Source organism: Aquarana catesbeiana, linkage group LG11, assembly GCF_042186555.1.
Source record: "Aquarana catesbeiana isolate 2022-GZ linkage group LG11, ASM4218655v1, whole genome shotgun sequence".
In the NCBI taxonomy this organism is placed as follows: Eukaryota; Metazoa; Chordata; class Amphibia; order Anura; family Ranidae; genus Aquarana; species Aquarana catesbeiana.
The window spans coordinates 167,587,502-167,604,871 of record NC_133334.1 but is presented as its reverse complement, the minus strand read 5'-3'; the positions used below and the strand labels follow the sequence as shown (position 1 = coordinate 167,604,871).

At 43.5% G+C, this 17,370-nt stretch overlaps 1 protein-coding gene across 1 annotated transcript in view; it reads left to right on the top strand.

Annotated features, from left to right (window-relative positions):
- MMP2 (matrix metallopeptidase 2) overlaps nt 1-17,370 on the top strand; it is a 484,562-nt gene that overhangs the window by 261,707 nt on the left and 205,485 nt on the right. Inside the window, exon 9 of the mRNA XM_073605023.1 lies at nt 16,237-16,378. Coding sequence (XP_073461124.1) covers nt 16,237-16,378 — 142 coding nt within the window. The remainder of the gene's footprint in view (nt 1-16,236; nt 16,379-17,370) is intronic.

The window sequence follows — 17,370 nt, the reverse complement described above, 5'->3', positions numbered from 1 at the left end:
ACATTATTAAGTGATATGCTCACCATTTGACTCCTGAACCCACAATTTGAAAGCATCCAACTTTAAAAACAGAGATAAGCGCAGTAGACCACCGATGAAGAAATGAACCCCAGTCAAGCGCTAGCACCAGAAACACGGCACGGACATGCAGATCACAGCAGGACACAAAGGGCGTCCTACCATTCGCAAATTGACACCACTAGCCACAGCTGTTGTAGTTAGTATGTGATATCACCTGGGGCACAGAGAAAGACAATCTGGTAGATTCCAATCCACAAATGTGAGGCAAGAAGGGTGGGAAAGGGGGGTAGGGAGGGGAGGAGGGGAAACAGGAGGGGGGGAAAAAAGGGGGGAAGGGGGGGAAAAGGGGGGAAGAAGGGGGGGGAGAAGGAGGGGGCAAGGAGTGTATGGTTAAATCGGAAGCAGAGAGGAGAGAAAAGTCTCACATAGAGTATTGGGGATTGCATGTAATATATATAATATTTGTATAATAAAAGCAGCAGCGTGTGAAGTGCTTACCTATAGACTCATATAGAATGGACAATCCTCCTAACATGAGTAGAAGGAGGTCACATAAAGGTCTAGCAATGAGTAGGAGAAGATATATAATAGCACTCCGTGTCATCAGATCTCCCAACAATAGGGGGGGAAGAAAACACAGCGGTTGAGCACAGCCGCATGCAATCACTGAAAAGACACAGAGGGACACAAAAATTATGTGATTACTTAAAATCACATTAAAAAACAGCATGCACAAAGCTGCTGCCAATAATCTCCCAGCAGATGCAAAGCACAATGCAATATAAGTGGATATGCATCTGCTGGTGGAATTCGCCTACATTAATAAAAATCAAATGCAAGTGTAATGATAGAAGTGGAGTGATTACCTTAGGGAATGGTGTGGCTGAGCGACCTATCCGACGCCTGTGTAGGCATGAGACTGGCCGTCATAGCAGGTGATTTATCTAGTGCCTCTCATTGCTGATGATATCAGTAACAGCTGGTGTCTAAGTGGGCGTCATAGGCGATGGGAGGGGTCGCCCTCCGAGTCCTCGGCGTGCAGGCCCGCCCCCTTGATCCCACATATGAATCAGAGTGCAGAGGGAGGAACCATCCGAATCTGACAGCAAAAAAAACAAAAAACACTCGTGCTGAGAGGGAACCGGCGTCCGCGTTCGGGGACCCGTGGCGCATGGTCACCCCGGGACCGGAACACGATGTTGTCACGGCCCAGAGCGATCCAGAGAACGGGAGGCCAAAAGCGCAAAAAAAATGGCACATTGGTCCCTGTGCGCCGAGTGGACTGCGGGGACACACACCGACCGTCCCTCCAACGCAGCGTCGGCACAGGGGCCAAATCCACAGCAGTGCATAACATCAGCACCCAGGGCTCTGAAAAGCATGAAGGGATATGCATAAGAATAAAGATACGTAGAAGCAAATGATGATTGAAGGGAGACGCCGGAAAAGGAAGACAGTAAATAGACATGATGTTATCATTGACCATACATAAAGGGGCCATATGTCTAATACCTACTAAGCTGAAAAAAACGGTAGGGCAAAAAAAGCTAATAAAACAGCAAAAAGACATAGGCTCACATTATTGTAGTCAGATACGACCAGCCTGCCAGTTTTACCAGGAATTCAACTGAAATGAGCGGTATATGTTCTGGCTAGTAGGCGCGTGTAGTTATAGGGTCTGGTAATGACCAGCCTGCCGTTTTCACTGAAGAATCACAACAGAATTTTCCTGGATAATGATTTCTCAGAAAGAAACTGCAGACATAATTAGAAGCATAGTTTATGGAAGCATAGTTTATGGAAAGTTTTTACAAAAACTGGGGTATGTTCAGCTCCGGGGGATCCCATTCTAACATGGGCCCACGTTGTTATAGTCAGATACGACCAGCCTACCAGTTTTACCAGGAATTCAAATGAAATGGACAATATACATTCTGCCTGGTAGGTATGTGTAACTGTAGGGTCTGGTGATGACCAGCCTGCCATTTTCACTGAAAATTCACAACAGAGAATTTTTGAATAGTGATATTCTCAGAAGGAACCTGCGAATATGATTAGAAACATAGTTTATGGGGGTTCTTTTACCAAAACTGGGGTATGTTCAGCTCCGGGGGATCCCATTCTGGGCCCCCTGAGGCAAAGCCCTCTAAGAAGGGTCGAAAAGAAATGGCATCATTCAGGCCAGGGTGCTTGGTGGCCTGCAGGCGATAAATCCATTTCTGTTCTTTCTGAAGCAGAATTTTGTTCCAATCGCCACCGCATAGTCCTGGATGGACACGGTCCAAAATCAAAAAAGGACGGTTTGGGGAATTTCCCTGCATGGATAGCCGTGACAGGTCTTCCCAGCGGTAAGCTGGGGTTGCAGGATTTCATAGAAGCTATGTGGCGGTATGCCCACCGCCAGAACTCCTGGTTGGTTTTGCCCACATAGTAGCATGCACAGTCGCAGATCAGTAGGTATACAACACCCACTGTCTTGCAATTTGAAAAATGCTTTGGAGCATACTTCTGACCATTTGGTAGTTTGATGTTGGGTTTGGTGTTCATGTACTGGCAGTACGGGCATCCGCCACACCGGAAAGTGCCCGGGCGTTTGCAGGGATCACGTTTACCCACCCCCCCGAGAATTCACTAGATACTAAATTGTCTCTGATGGATCTGGCCCGCTTGAAAGTGAAGGAGGGCTTGTCCTGCACAAAGGGGCCAATTGTAGGATCTAGTTTAAGAACGTGCCAGTATCTTTCAACAATGTTGTTAACGATCTTAGGTTGATTGGAAAACCTAGTTATTATCCGAATTGGAATAGTTTTATTGCTCTTAGATTCTGAGTTAAAGATTAGTGCATGTCTAGGTTTCGCGCATGCCATTTTTTGGAATACTCACGTGTCAGGAGTCTCTCTTTAAGCTTATCAGCCTCTCTTTTAAATACAATATCATCAGTACAGTTTCTCCTGACCCGTAGGTACTGACTGTAGGGGATTGAACGAATCAGTGATGGGGGGTGAAAGCTTGTCGCGTGTAGGATGGAGTTCCCTGATGTCGGTTTACGATAGAGAGAACTGGTTAGTGAACCGTCATGTTGCTTGTGGATAGTCACATCCAGGAAGGTAATCTCCTGTTCATTGTATGACATAGTGAAAGTGAGATTAAATGGATTGATGTTCAATTCCTGCACAAAAGTTTGAAGATTATCCAGGGCGCCGTCCCAGACTAGCAAGATATCGTCTATATACCGACGCCACATCACCACATTGGCCATGTAGGGACATGTAGATACAGACTGTTTCAACCAGCTTTCCCATTCCCCCAGATACAGGTTCACATAGGATGGGGCACAAGATGTCCCCATAGCGACTCCCTGTACCTGGAGGAAGAAATCGCAGTTGAATGTAAAGTAGTTGTGATTTAGAATGAAATCTAGAGCGTCAATCAAGAAATGTCTTTTGTCATCACCCAGACAGGCATCACGTAATAACACATGTCGAATACAGGCCAGTCCCCTGTCGTGGGGTATTGAGTTATACAGTAGACATGTGCATTCGTTTTCGTCCGAATGCATTTTCGTCCGAATTTCAGGTATTTTCGTTATCGTTTTGAACAAACGATAACGAAAGTGCAGAATCCGAAAAACGAAAGATCCGACATAAACAAATGCTTTAATTTCGTTTTTATTGCTACAACAGTTCGATATAGATAGGAGATTCGACATGATGATGACAATAACAATCTATGTCCATCTAACCTGTGGTCGAATGTGCCTGACCTTAACTCTATTAGTCCAAGATTATTCTACATAGAGAGAAAAGATTTGACGTAGGAGAGCAAAGATTCGACGTAGGGGAGAAAAGATTCGACGTAGGGGAGAAAAGATTCGACGTAGGGGAGAAAAGATAAATAAAAAAAATGATGATGAATGTTATTGGCTGATTGTAACCAAAGAGGAGGAGCAGTAAAATAGCTTAACTAAGTACACATGTACTTTGGCTTATGGTGTCTGTTGAACGTTCTAAGAAGATTCGACGGAGCAGGTAAACTATACGGCGTCGTACAGTTTAGCTGCTCCGTCGAATCTTCTTTGAACATTCGACAGACACCATAAGCCTTCAATGACAGATTCGACCTTAATTTGGATTTTTGGACGAATGCAATTTTTAACAAAAAACGAAATAAATAAAAACGAATTTCGGGAGTAACTAAATAAATTTATTTTTCGGACGAAAACGAAATTCCGAAACGAAATATTTCAGTGTGCACATGTCTATACAGTGCTTCAACATCCAGGGCCACCAATAGTGATTTTGGTGGGACCTGGATGTTGTCTATAATTTTCAAAAGGTGCATAGTTTCTTTAACGTAACTGGGTATACTAAGCACGTATGGTCGCAAGTATCCATCTATGTATTGGCTCAATTTCTCAGTGAGAGAACCATTAGCTGAGATTATTGGCCGGCCTGATGGTTTAAGGATGTCTTTATGCAACTTCGGTAAGGCATAAAAGGTTGGAGTACGAGGTAGGGTAGTTTTGACAAAGTCATAATCCCTAACAGGGACGTATGCGGTCCACTGAGAACTCCCACGTCAGGCAGGAACAGATATCTCAATTCTGAGGATCAAAGATATGACATCACATTATCAAAAAGATCAAGCTGAAAGAAAAAAATGTAAAACAATATTGATCCTTATAAAAGTTCAGCAATGATTTGGGTCCAAGACGAAACTTAAAAGGATTTGAAAGAAAAAAGTTCAAGGTGCCATGAGCCAAAACTAGATATGTAACATGTTGAATGTATCCACACACATCATTCTGTGATAAGTCCCGTGCATGTGAGTGATGACAGTGAATGTATCCACACACATCATTCTGTGATAAGACCCGTGCATGTGAGTGACGACAGTAGCGGAAGAGAGCTTCTAATTCAAATAGAATGTACTGTCTATAAGATGATAGACCTTTACCATATCACCGCAAGGCCAGCCCCTTTTGTATATATGCTTACCAAAAATAAGAATTAGTACAGCCTGTGATCTCCTTCACCGTAATGATCCGTTCCGCAACCGTAGCTAGTCACACTCCATCACGCTCAGCACGTTTTATTATCACCGATGTATCATGTAGAAACATAAGGGGAGCCTTTCCATAGTGTAATACTGTTTATTGGTATAAGAACACCGTATGAGTAACTCAGACCAGGGTGAGGCCTTGTTCAATAAATATGTTGAGGCATCAGTCACTCTCTAGTCCAGTTATATATAAGATTTTTTTTATTGCACTGTGCACTTTCATCATCAAGTGTTTATTTCCTAGAATCATTCCACATAATACGTAACCTCTTCATATGCAAACCTTCATATACTTAGCTTTAGAGTGAATGCATAGCTTTTGTATTCCCACCTTGGTTATAAATATTCATTGGTTACCAACAGGATTTACAGTTACGGCTAGGTTTAGTATTTTGCGTGGGATCCGGAGAGAGACCCCATGAAAATTGTCCATAATGCTGGAAAATCTTTGGAATGAAAATCTTTTGTATTCCCTTCTCAGCTATAAACATTTAATAGTTACCAACAGGATCTTTAGTTTCGAACATGTTTAGTATTTTACATGTGATCCGGAGAGAGACCCCACGAAAACTGTCCACAATGCTGTAAAAAATTTTCCTGGCTACAGATATGGACTGTTATATCAATTTAGCTCATTGAACATCACTTTTAGTTACTAGAAGTACAAAAGATGTGGTTACTGAGGCAAAACTATAATATTGGATGGATGTTGGACAGTGATTATTCGCTCCTTATGCATCTATCTATACTAACTAAGAGATGGTATTATTATATGCTGATGTAATAATAAGTAGGTTTTTTACTATTGCTTTTATTACTTTTCTTATTCTTTTTAATATATTTGATTGTATTAAATATTTAATATATATGGTGGATAAGGGTTCAAAGAAGCCTAGTAAATTTGTGTGGATAGAGAACGAACCATTAGGGATGGATGGGATGCTGCGTGTCAGCTCCTTACCATCAACAGAGGGGCGGGAAGGTAACCGATGACGCTCGTGATGACGATGCCCATGGAGTCCGCCTATTTTGCTATTTAAAGCGTGCAGTCGTGTTGCGTGGCCACGCCCTCTGAAGACGTAATGACGAAACACGTCAGAGCGTGACCACGCGACCCTACAGCTCCACACATACAGCATCATCCCGGGACTCATCGTGGAGGGTGGTATGCCAGCACTCCGACCAGCGGTGAGCCGACACCATTGTTATGACAGGCTGATTTTAATCTTTTACATTGTAAGCACAATTTGTGTGGGGGGGTGTTCTTATACCAATAAACAGTATTACACTATGGAAAGGCTCCCCTTATGTTTCTACATGATACATCGGTGGTAATAAAACGTGTTGAGCATGATGAAGTGTGACTAGCTATGGTTGCGAACGGATCATTACGGTGAAAGAGATCACAGGCTGTACTAATTCTTATTTTTGGTAAGCATATGTACAAAAGGGGCTAGCCACACGGTGATATGGTGAAGGTCTATCATCTTATGGACAGTACATTCTATTTGAATTAGAAGCTCTCTTCCGCTACTGTCGTCACTCACATGCACGGGACTTATCACAGAATGATGTGTGTGGATACATTCAACACGTTACATTTCTAGTTTTGGTTTATGGCACCTGGAACTTTTTTCTTTTAAATCCTTTTAAGTTTCATCTTTGACCTAAATCATTGCTGAACTTTTATAAGGATCAATATTGTTTTACATTTTTTTCTTTCAGCTTGATCTTTTTGATAATGTGATGTCATATCTTTGATCCTCAGAATTGAGGCACACTTCTGTACCAAAGAGTTATATTGTTGAGCAATGGATGGGTATAGCACTTAATGATACATCATAAGTATGAATGAGCATTCCAATAGAAACTCCAATAGAAATGGCCAGATGCATGTTGTCGGATGCCAACCTACCTCACAAGTACTGGGGAGAAGCAGTTATGACTGCAACCTAACTACAGAATAGACTACCCTCAAGAGCCATTAAAAGTACTCCATTCAAAATGTGGCATGGATCAAAGCCTAGCATAGGGCACATCAGAGTGTTTGGATGTAAAGCAGGTATGCTTATATTCCAAGTACAGTAAGAGCGATTAAAGCTGGAGAACAGAGCCATAGAGGACATTCTAGTAGGCTAACTAAGGGTTACAGAATCCTACTCCCAAAGACTGACAAATTGACAATAAGCCATAGTGTTTATTTTGATGAGAGCCCATTACCAGAAACACTGATCCCTGAAAGCTGTGAAGTGAATATGCCAAGCAAACCAGAAGAAAAGGTCAACCAAACCGAACCTTTGCAGTAGTCAGAACAAGAGGTGGAACTCACATTGTCTAAATCAAGTTCCCCACCAGATCCTGCTGAACTGCCTGAAGTCAGATGATCCACTCGGACTACTAAGGGAAAACCACCCCTCAAGCTGTCATACACTGTCAAAACACACAGCATACTTGAACCAACATCCTGGAAAGACATAGAAAAACTGCCAAAACATGAAGCTAATAAATGGAGAAAGGCAGCAGAAAAAGAATTAAAGTCACTTCAAGAAAATTAAACCTGGACACTCACAGAGCTCCCTTCTAACTGCAAAACTATAGGAAGCAAGTGGAACTTTCAAAGTAAAGTCAGACGCAGAAGGTAATGTCCACAAATACAAAGCTAGACTAGTTGCCAAGGGTTACTGTCAGAGAACTCGTACAGCAGTTGGTCATTCCCGTCAGTAAGTGCTCATTCCCATTCAGCAGCTGCTAATTCCCGTTCAGCAAGTGCTGATTTTAATGCGCATGTTCAGAGTCACAGACCAAGATGAGCAAGGATTGGAATGCGCACGTGCACATGTACATTAGCGTGCGCACGCATCCCAAGATTCTGGCACCCAGCAGCCTATTAAACTGAGAGTCTGCCTGGCTTCAGTGCTGGATTGTCTTCAGCTTTGGTTCCTGTGCTTCTGATTCTTATCCATGTCTGCTGACCTTGTTCCTGACCTGGCTACATCTGACAACTCTCTTGGATTACCCCTGCCTGCTATATCTGCTTCTTGCATATGTTACCAACCCTGGCTTGGATTTATGACTGCGGCTCCGCTTCCTGATTTGGTACCCCACCGCCAGCATGTTACCAACTTCTGCCTGTTCCCAACCTCGCAACTGATCCTGATTCTGCACCTGTCTGCCTGGCTCCCGCTGAACAAGGCTTGTGACCAGACTCCATGCCACCACAGGAAGGACTTATGTGTCTTCAAGTTACAGCTCACTCCTACAGCTGCCAGGCACCTGCACCCTTCCACTGCCCTAGCAGTCCCTGTCTCTACTACCAGGGGTGCTTGGACAGGAATTGTGCAAGAGGCCACCTTCATCATCTCGGGCTCCACAGTCAGGTATGTGACAGTACAATCCAGCCATATGGAGCCCAAAAGGGGGGTTTCACCCTTGGAGGCACTGTGCCAGCAGATCACCGCCCTTACTCAAGCAGTCCAGGGCCTAAAAGATGGCTACCGTCAACTGGAGAAAAAATTGAGTCTTTCTCTCTATCCACCTCAACGCACCAGACAGCCACATCACCCACGACCTCTGCTCAGGCAGCCACAGCGCAAGTACCCATAGTAGTGGTTCCACCTCTGGAGACCTGAGCCCCTACACCTGAGAGATTTTCAGGAGATCGCAGCGAGTTCTGTGCTTCCAGAAATGCCTGCCAGTTATACTTTCTGCTGCAACCACGCACCTTCTTGCTGGAAAGCACTAAAGTGGGGTTCATCATCTCACTACTCCAGGGGTGCCTCAAACCCTGGGCCAACCGCTTGATGGAACAAGCCAATCCTCTTCTGAACTCCCTTCTTGATGAAATGGCTAAACTGTATGATGATCCACAATGCACAGCAACAGCTGAATCCAGCTTACATGCTCTCCAGCAGGGCCGAAGACTGGTAAAGGATTATGTAACAGATTGTAAGCAGTGAAGTTCTGATACAGAATGGAACGATGCCGCACTTCATTACCAGTTCCGCCTGGGACTTTCAGATGCACTAAAAGATGAACTGGCTCGAGTTGGGGTACCCAGATCCTTGAAAGCTCTTATTCAATTATCTATTCAGATTGATCGTCGTCTGAGAGAGCGAAGATCCGAGAGGACAAGCCAGTTCCGTCACACGTGGATGTTACCAAAGGTATCTGCTAATCCACCTGCTCCTGCTTCATTATCTCCTGCCACTCCTGAAATTCCTGAACCGATGCTGGGACTACTTTGGCCACCGCTTTCACCAGAGGAAAAGCTATGTCGTCACCAGAATAACCTCTGTCTATATGCCAGCACTTGCCCTAACAAGACCTGTAAGTCTTATTCTTCTCCTTATGCATCCTGTCCCCTGACCATGACAAGATCTGCTGTTCCTGTTTCACTACAGCTTCCAGAAGGAGCACTCCGGCCTCAGGCTATAATTCATTCCAGCACCTGTAGTTGCTTCATTGACTATGCCTTTCGCCCAGCAACATAACATCCTGCTGCAACCCAAACAACAGATACTTTCTATACAGCTAGCTAATGGATCAAGTATTAAATCATGATCCATCACCCATGAAACTCAGCTCTTGCCTGCCAACATCTTGCCAAATCACCAAGAACTGCTATACCTAGATGTCATTTCCTCACCATTGTTCCCAATCATCCTGGGTATGCCATGGTTGCAAGCTCATAACCCCCAAATTAACTGGACTACTGGTGGGGTTACCTTCCAGTTCTTTTTACTGTTTGCAGAACTGTCTCAAAACTTCACACCATGCTGCTCCAGTTATTTGCTGCCTAAATCCTGTATCCAAATTACCAGAGCTTCTTCCAGCAGTGTACCATGACTTCATGGACGTGTTTGATAAACAAAAAGCAGACATTCTCCCTCCTCATCGGGCTTATGACTGCCCTATTGAACTGTTACCAGGAGCAGAGATTCCATTTGGAAGGATTTTTCCACTCTCTGAGCCTGAACTTGTGGCCCTTGAAGATAACGTTGATGAGAATCTTATGAAGGGGTTTATCTGATCCTCTACATCTCCAGCTGGCGCAGGAATATCCTTTGTCGAGAAAAAAAAACACTCCATCTGTCCATGTGTGGACTCCAGGGAATTGAATCAAATTACGATTAAAAATCGTTATCCTCTTCCTTTGATCACAGAACTATTTCAGAGACTTCGTTCTGCAAAGGTATTCACAAAATTAGATATGCAAGGTGCCTACAACTTGGTCAGGATCTGTGAGGGGGATGAGTGGAAAAACACCTTCTGAACACGTTTTGGCCATTTTGAATATCTCGTTATGCCATTTGGACTTTGTAATGCACCAGCCACTTTACAACATTTTGTCAATTACATTTTCAGGGACTTCTTAGACTTACCGTATTTATGATTGTCTATCTGGATGACATTCTCATATTTTCAGTTTCCCTGGAATTACACCGCATCCATGTGAAGCAGGTCCTCTACAGACTGAGGCAAAATGGACTATACATAAAGACTGAGAAATGTGAATGTGAACGTTAGACCATTCATTTTATGGGTCTAGTGATATCAACCGGGGGCATGGCAATGGACCCTCAAAAGGTTTTAGCTACACTGACTTGGCCACCCCAACCGATAAAAAAGGAGTACAACCTTTTGTCAGTTTTGCTAGTTTTTACAGGAAATTTATTAAGGATTTCTCCGGCATCATAACACCCATTACCCAACTCACGAAGAAGCAAGGTCGCTTTCAATGGACTGAAGCAGCTCAGGCCGCATTTGATAATCTAAAGGGATTGTTTACCTCTGCTCTGGTTCTGAAACATCCTGATTCTGCTCTACCATATGTTCTAGAGGTAGATGCGTCAGAAATGCTGTAGGGGCCATCCTCTCCCAGCATCAAGGACCAAAGTCTCTAATGCACCCCCTGGCATTCTTTTCAAAGAAACTGTGCCCATCAGAGAAGAATTATGATGTGGGGGGATTGAGAACTCTTGGCAATAAAATCAGCATTGGAAGAATGGCGTTACCTCTTGGAAGGAGCAGCACATCCGATACTGATCTGCACAGATCACAAAAACCTAGAGTACCTCAGAGCTGCTAAGCGTCTCAGACCTAGACAAGCAAGATGGACTCTTTTTTTTTCCACACTTTAATTTCCACATTACTTACTGGCCAGGATCTACTGTAAGAATGTAAAACCCGATGCCTTATCTCATATGTCCACTGAATCAGAGGCTCCATCTCAACCGGACACTATTTTGCAAGCTGGCAATTTTCTGTTAACTCAATCTGATCTGATATCACAGGTCTGAGAGCTTCCTTACCTCAGGGCATGAATCTTCAAGCAAAAGATGGACTCTACTGGCATGAAAATAAGATCTTTGTACCTCAGAACTTACGCACTGCTATCTTGCAGGTCTGTCATGACTATCCCTTGGCAGGTCACTTTGGGGCATACAAGACCATGGACTTAGTCCAATGACATTTCTGGTGCCCAAACCTGGCAAAACATTGCAGAAAATATGTCAATTCCTGCTTAACTTGCATCAAGAACAAAAGAGGTAAGAACAAGGCCTGGGGATTGCTAAGACCACTTCCCATTCCTGAGAGGCCTTGGGATATGATTGCAATGGACTTCATTGTTGAGCTTTCCTTCCTGAGGGGTTTTTGGTCCATCTTTGTGGTGGTTGATCGTCTTTCTAAGATGGCACATTTCATTCCTGTGAAAGGGACCCCATCGGCAGCACAAACAGCCAGGATTTTTGTAAAAGAAATTGTAAGGCTACATGGAATTCCTAGTGACATTGTTTTAGATCGTTGAGTACAGTTCACGTCAAGATTCTGGAAAGCATTACGTGAAGCACTGGGTATCAAGCTCAACTTTTCCTGAGCCTACCACCCACAGACCAATGGGCAGACTGAACGAACGAATCAGACCTTGGAACAGTATTTATGCTGTTTTTCTTCATTTACCCAGAAGGATTGGGCTTCACTGTTGCCATTAGCGGAATTTGCATTCAACAACTCTACCCATTCTGCCACATATCAGTCATCCTTCTTTTCCAATTATGGTTTTCACCCCTCTTTTTTGTCTATGCTGGTACCAGATTTCCCATTGCCGGCTATCTAGGACAAGTTGAACTTCTTTAACACTAACAACCAGACACTAAGGAAAACCATTTCCAAAGCGCAGGAAGATAACAAGAAGTATTTTGATAAGAAAAGGAGGGGAGAACTGGATTTGAGATCTGGTGATCGTGTATGGCTCTCAACAGTGAACCTGAAGTTGGCACGCCCCTCTAAAAAACTGGGACCTAGATATGTGGGGTCATTCCTAGTTAAAAGAAAAATTAATTTAGTGGCCTATGAACTGGAACTTCCAGATTTATTCTGAATTCATCACATGTTTCATGCTTCATTACTTAAGCCTGATGTGTTGAATCCTTTTCCTGATCGAGAGGTGGGACCACCAGAAGCCATAATGGTGGATGGGGAGGAAGAATTTGAAGTTGAAGCTATCCTGGATTGCAGGAAACGACAGGCTCAAATTCAATACCTAATTAAGTGGAAAGGATTTGGTCCAGAGGAGAAATCTTGGGAGCCCGAAGCAAACCTTCATGCTCAGAGACTTTTACAAGCTTTTCACCATGCTCACCCTGAAAAGATGGCTCAAGTGGGCATCCAGAGGTTGTCCTTAAGGAGGAGGGGGCAATGTCAGAGAACTTGTGCAGCAGGTGCTCATTCCCATGCAGTAAGTGCTCATTCCCATTCAGCAGCTGCTAATTCCCATTCAGCAAGTGCTAATTCTAATGCGCATGTGCAGAGTCTCAGACCAAGACGAGCGAGGACTTGGAATGCGAATGCCATCTTAGCCTTTGTTTGATCTCAACTGCCATGATGCTACACATGTGATCAGTTATGACACCAGTCATTTGACGGTTTTACAGTTTGGTTGAGGGCACAAGCAAATATGACAGTTGCATTGCGGGAATGTAACTTTTTTTTAAACGGTTAAAGCAGAACTTTACCCATAATAACTTGGTAAAATAATGTTCTTTAGCAAGGAACATATATTCCACATTAATAATTATGCTACCAAAATTAGTATGTACTGTAAATTGCCTACAGCACTGCTTCTGTTTCTTCTTGCCGGAGGCTGCCATTTTTCTGAAGCCCAGGGCCCCTGAACAACAGTAAATCATAAAGTGGAACTAAACCTATTGATGTAATGGTTTAAAAAAAACAGTTACATTCCTGGAATGCTGGGATTGCTAACTGTCACATTTGCTTGTGTACTCAACCGAACAGTAAAACTGTCAAATGGTTGAATTCATAACTGATCATATGTGCACCCTGGCAGTTGCAGATCAAACAGAAGCTGATTCTGTGGCTGAAAAGAATAGGAGAGTTTAATTCCACTTTAAGGCTGTCAGCAGGTTGGCCTCTACAAACTCGGCAGTTCCTAAAAATGGAGAGCAACTGGGCATGTGCAGAGCAGGGTGAAACAGTGTATTTCTGGATTTTAAACAGTATAGCCACATATTTTTGATGTTTTACATAGCTATACCTGCAAAAAGGGCCATCCCGCCTGGCCTACAGCAAAATGACAGCCGGCGGTGGTTTAACTGTCGTGACTGGACGTCATATGACGTCTGTCACAACATGACACTCGTGTGCACGCCCCCCCCCCAGGAGTGTGCAACGCGGCGATCCGTGGTGCAGTGTGTCTAATCACAGCTAATCACAGTGTAAATAGGAAGTGCTGGTTATTGGCATTCCTCTACTCACACTGACAGCACTTGAAAGACAATAAGCGGCTCTCCTGACAGGGGGGTCTGAGCTGATAATCAGTGCAGTGATTATCCGTGCAGCCCCATCAGCGTTACCCACCAATGATGCACACCAGTGCCCATCAGTGATGCCTGTCAGTGCCTTCTCATCAGTGCCGTCTATCAGTGCCCATTAATGCCCATCAGTGCTACATATTAGTGCCTCCTCATCAGTGCCCATCAGTGCCTGCCAGTGCAGCCTCATCAGCACGCATCAGTGAAGAAAAAATACTTATTCACAAAATTTTATAACAGAAACTTTTTTTTTCAAAACTTTTTTCGTTTTTTTTTTTAAGCAAAAAATAATAAACCCAGTGGTGATTAAATACCACCAAAAGAAAACTCTATAAAAATGTTGTTTGGGTACAGCATTACATGACTGCACAGTTGTCATTCAAAATGCGACAGTGCTGAAAGCTGAAAATTTGGCCTGGGCAGGAAGGGGGTAAAAGTGCCAAGTATTGGAGCGGATAAATCAATGGGTTTAGTTTCGCTTTAGGAAGGTTAAAGTTACAGTGTGTAGTTATGACTGCACTATACATACTGTATGGGTATGCATCTTAAATTATAAACCTTTTATACAGCAGGGGCTGCTGGTAACTGGTTCCCCTATTCCTGCGTAGCCAAGCAACAAGCATTCTCCACTCGCATTTTGACACAAGAAATTAGTCTCTTAGCTTGGTTTGTTGTTTTATTAAGGGTAATAACATGGATGGGGTAAAGGGATATTGGGAACTTGACCAAAACAATGAATGGGGAAAACCTCCTTCCTATGTACAAACTCCTGAACTGTCCTCCTTTCTGGACCTTGTCAGTCTTGAGTGATCAAAAGCAAAAGTTCCTTGAGGACTAGAAGCTCTCTTTGTAAACTGCATAAAGGAGTAGCTCCTCTCCTCTGTAGAACTGCTCCCAGCTCTACTTCCTGCAAAACCTACCAGCCCTCCTTGCTGCTTGTCCACAATCCCACCTGGCTGCTCTGAAGATCTCCCAGGGCAAGGGATAGGAAGGGTTAAGCACATTGCTGTCCTCCTGAAAGCTTGCTACATGTGGCAGTCTCTCCCCTTCTGAATCGCTGGGTGTGCTGATGTACTCACTCTGTTCTTGCTCCCTGCTTCTCCTAGGTAAGATTCCTCCTCACACCGAGATGCTTGTAAGATCTTTCCAAGTCAGCCCGAGCATGGCAGAGCCTCCTAGGCCACCGACAGTCTCCTCAGCACTCCATCTTCCACCAAACTCCCCTGCTGGCATGCCTCCCCAATATTTAAGGGCTGACTTAGCCACCCTGCCAGGACATTCTGCCTGGGGATTGGCCAGTTCCCTCAAGTATGCAGATTAGTACCTCCTGAACCTCTGTCCACTAACTTCTAGAAGCTTATCCAAACTTGTAGATCCAGGGGGAGGTACCCAGCCTGACTTGCAGTAACCCAACCCAATTTCTGACTCATAAACTAACCATGAGTCATAACTTAAATTTGCCTACACTTACACTAGTAGCACACTAGAGGGTGCAACATTAGTATGCTTTGTTTTACTGTTAGGTGAATGAAACTTGGGGCAATAATGCAGCCATAAGATTATATTGTAAAAAAATGCAAATGTTCTCTCCAGATTCATTAACCACCTCTCATGTGGCCTGCTGCTCATAATAGGCATGAATTCCACTCTCCTCCTCTCTCTTTCCCAAGTAACATTTAGTTGCTATAGAGCATGGTTGGAAGGGAGCCTTTTGGTGCCAGATGTTGTCCTATGGCTTAATGGGAGGGATAACTTGGGCTTCAGATGATCATTTCAATGGAGGTATACATCATTGGCCTCTGGTTCCTGCCACTGGCTCTTTGTCCTTCGTTATTGCTGCCCAAACTGCACCAACTACTAAGGCCTGGTATGTATTTGAAAGTTGCCTTTTACAGCTGTATGTACAGTCTGACATGAGCCTTGGTACCCTAGTCGACAGACTTCCTCTTTCTTCCAAAAAATATGCCAAATCCCAGGGTAGGACATAGCAGGAGATTGGGCAGCAGGATTAGGCATGTTCCTAAGTCTGTGGGGGCTTCTTGTCACCTGCCTCAGGCATTAGGCGAGGTTCTGATGTGGAGAAGGCGCACCCAGTGACCGCACTACTTTACCATAGGTGTCTCGCACAGGGCTCAGTCCTATTACTATATCTCTCCATGCTGGCTAGGCCATTTCCTGTGTTTTTCATAATTTACCTTTACATATCTAGGACTGTCCTTTACTAGAGTCACAGACCGTGGTACAATCACTCAGTCTAGTAAGAAATAGTTTTACATTTATTATATGTATCTTATATATATATTTTTTTATGTGCATTTTTCAGGAAGGGGAGAAGGCAAAGAACCAAGACCAGGACCTGATCCTTATCCCACAGAAGGTCCTGTAACCCCAGATTTGTGCACCAGTGACATTGTGTTTGATGGCATTTCACAAATTAGGGGAGAAATATTCTTCTTTAAAGACCGGTAAGAAAAATCTTTGTAAAGACATTTTCCACAAACATACAGTACATAGTTACATAGTGATCTAGGTGGAAACCAAAAGTCAAAAATAAATTAAAACCCTGCATCTGCAGAACCCTAAATCAGCAGATAATCCAGAAGAAGGTAAAAATCCATTAAAAAGTATGACCTACTTTGATCCAACTGGAAAAAAAATCCTTCCTGGTCCCCAGAAGCAATTTGGTACTCCCTGACTTAACATTGCACAGTGCTATGTCTTATAAATATTAACATTTATTACATTCTCTGCATTTATATTATCATTCAACCTTTTTAAAGCAATCAACAAAGTTTGTTAGATTTTCACAACACTTACTGTAAAGTAGCTTTTCTGTATGCCAAGGTTAAATCTTTTTTCTTTTTTTGGTGTAAAGAGTGACTGCTTAGAATTTGCAATTAGTTTGAAAGTGAAATATATGGACCATGTATGTACTTATATAAGGTGATTACTGTATAACCCATGGGTGCTCAACCTGTGGCCTTCCAGCTGTTGCAAAACTACAAGTCCCATGAGGCATTGCAAGGCTGACAGTTACAAGCATGACTCCCAAAGGAAAAAAGAGGCATGATGGAACTTGTAGTTCCACAACAGCTGGCGGGCCACAGGTTGAGTACCCATGACCCCCATGATAGTGTGAGGCCCTGCCACTGGGAAAATGGCTGTAGAAAGGACACAGGGTTTGCACTAATGCATAGTGCGGGACTCCAGAGTATCGATTGTGAGTGGAGGAAACAATTTTTACAACTTTCTCTGGATTTTGGTGTTCCTGGATTGAGCTCTGTAGTTTGGAGATTTCAAAGGGTTTTGAGAGCTAAGCAAGACAGGGTGACTGGAGAGCTGGGACAACTGGGCAAGTCCAGGAGATTGAGGGAATATGGAAGTCTCAAAGGCCTGGATACTTTCCTAAATGTACATAATATAACTGGGTACTAACATTTATAGGTAAAGTTGATCC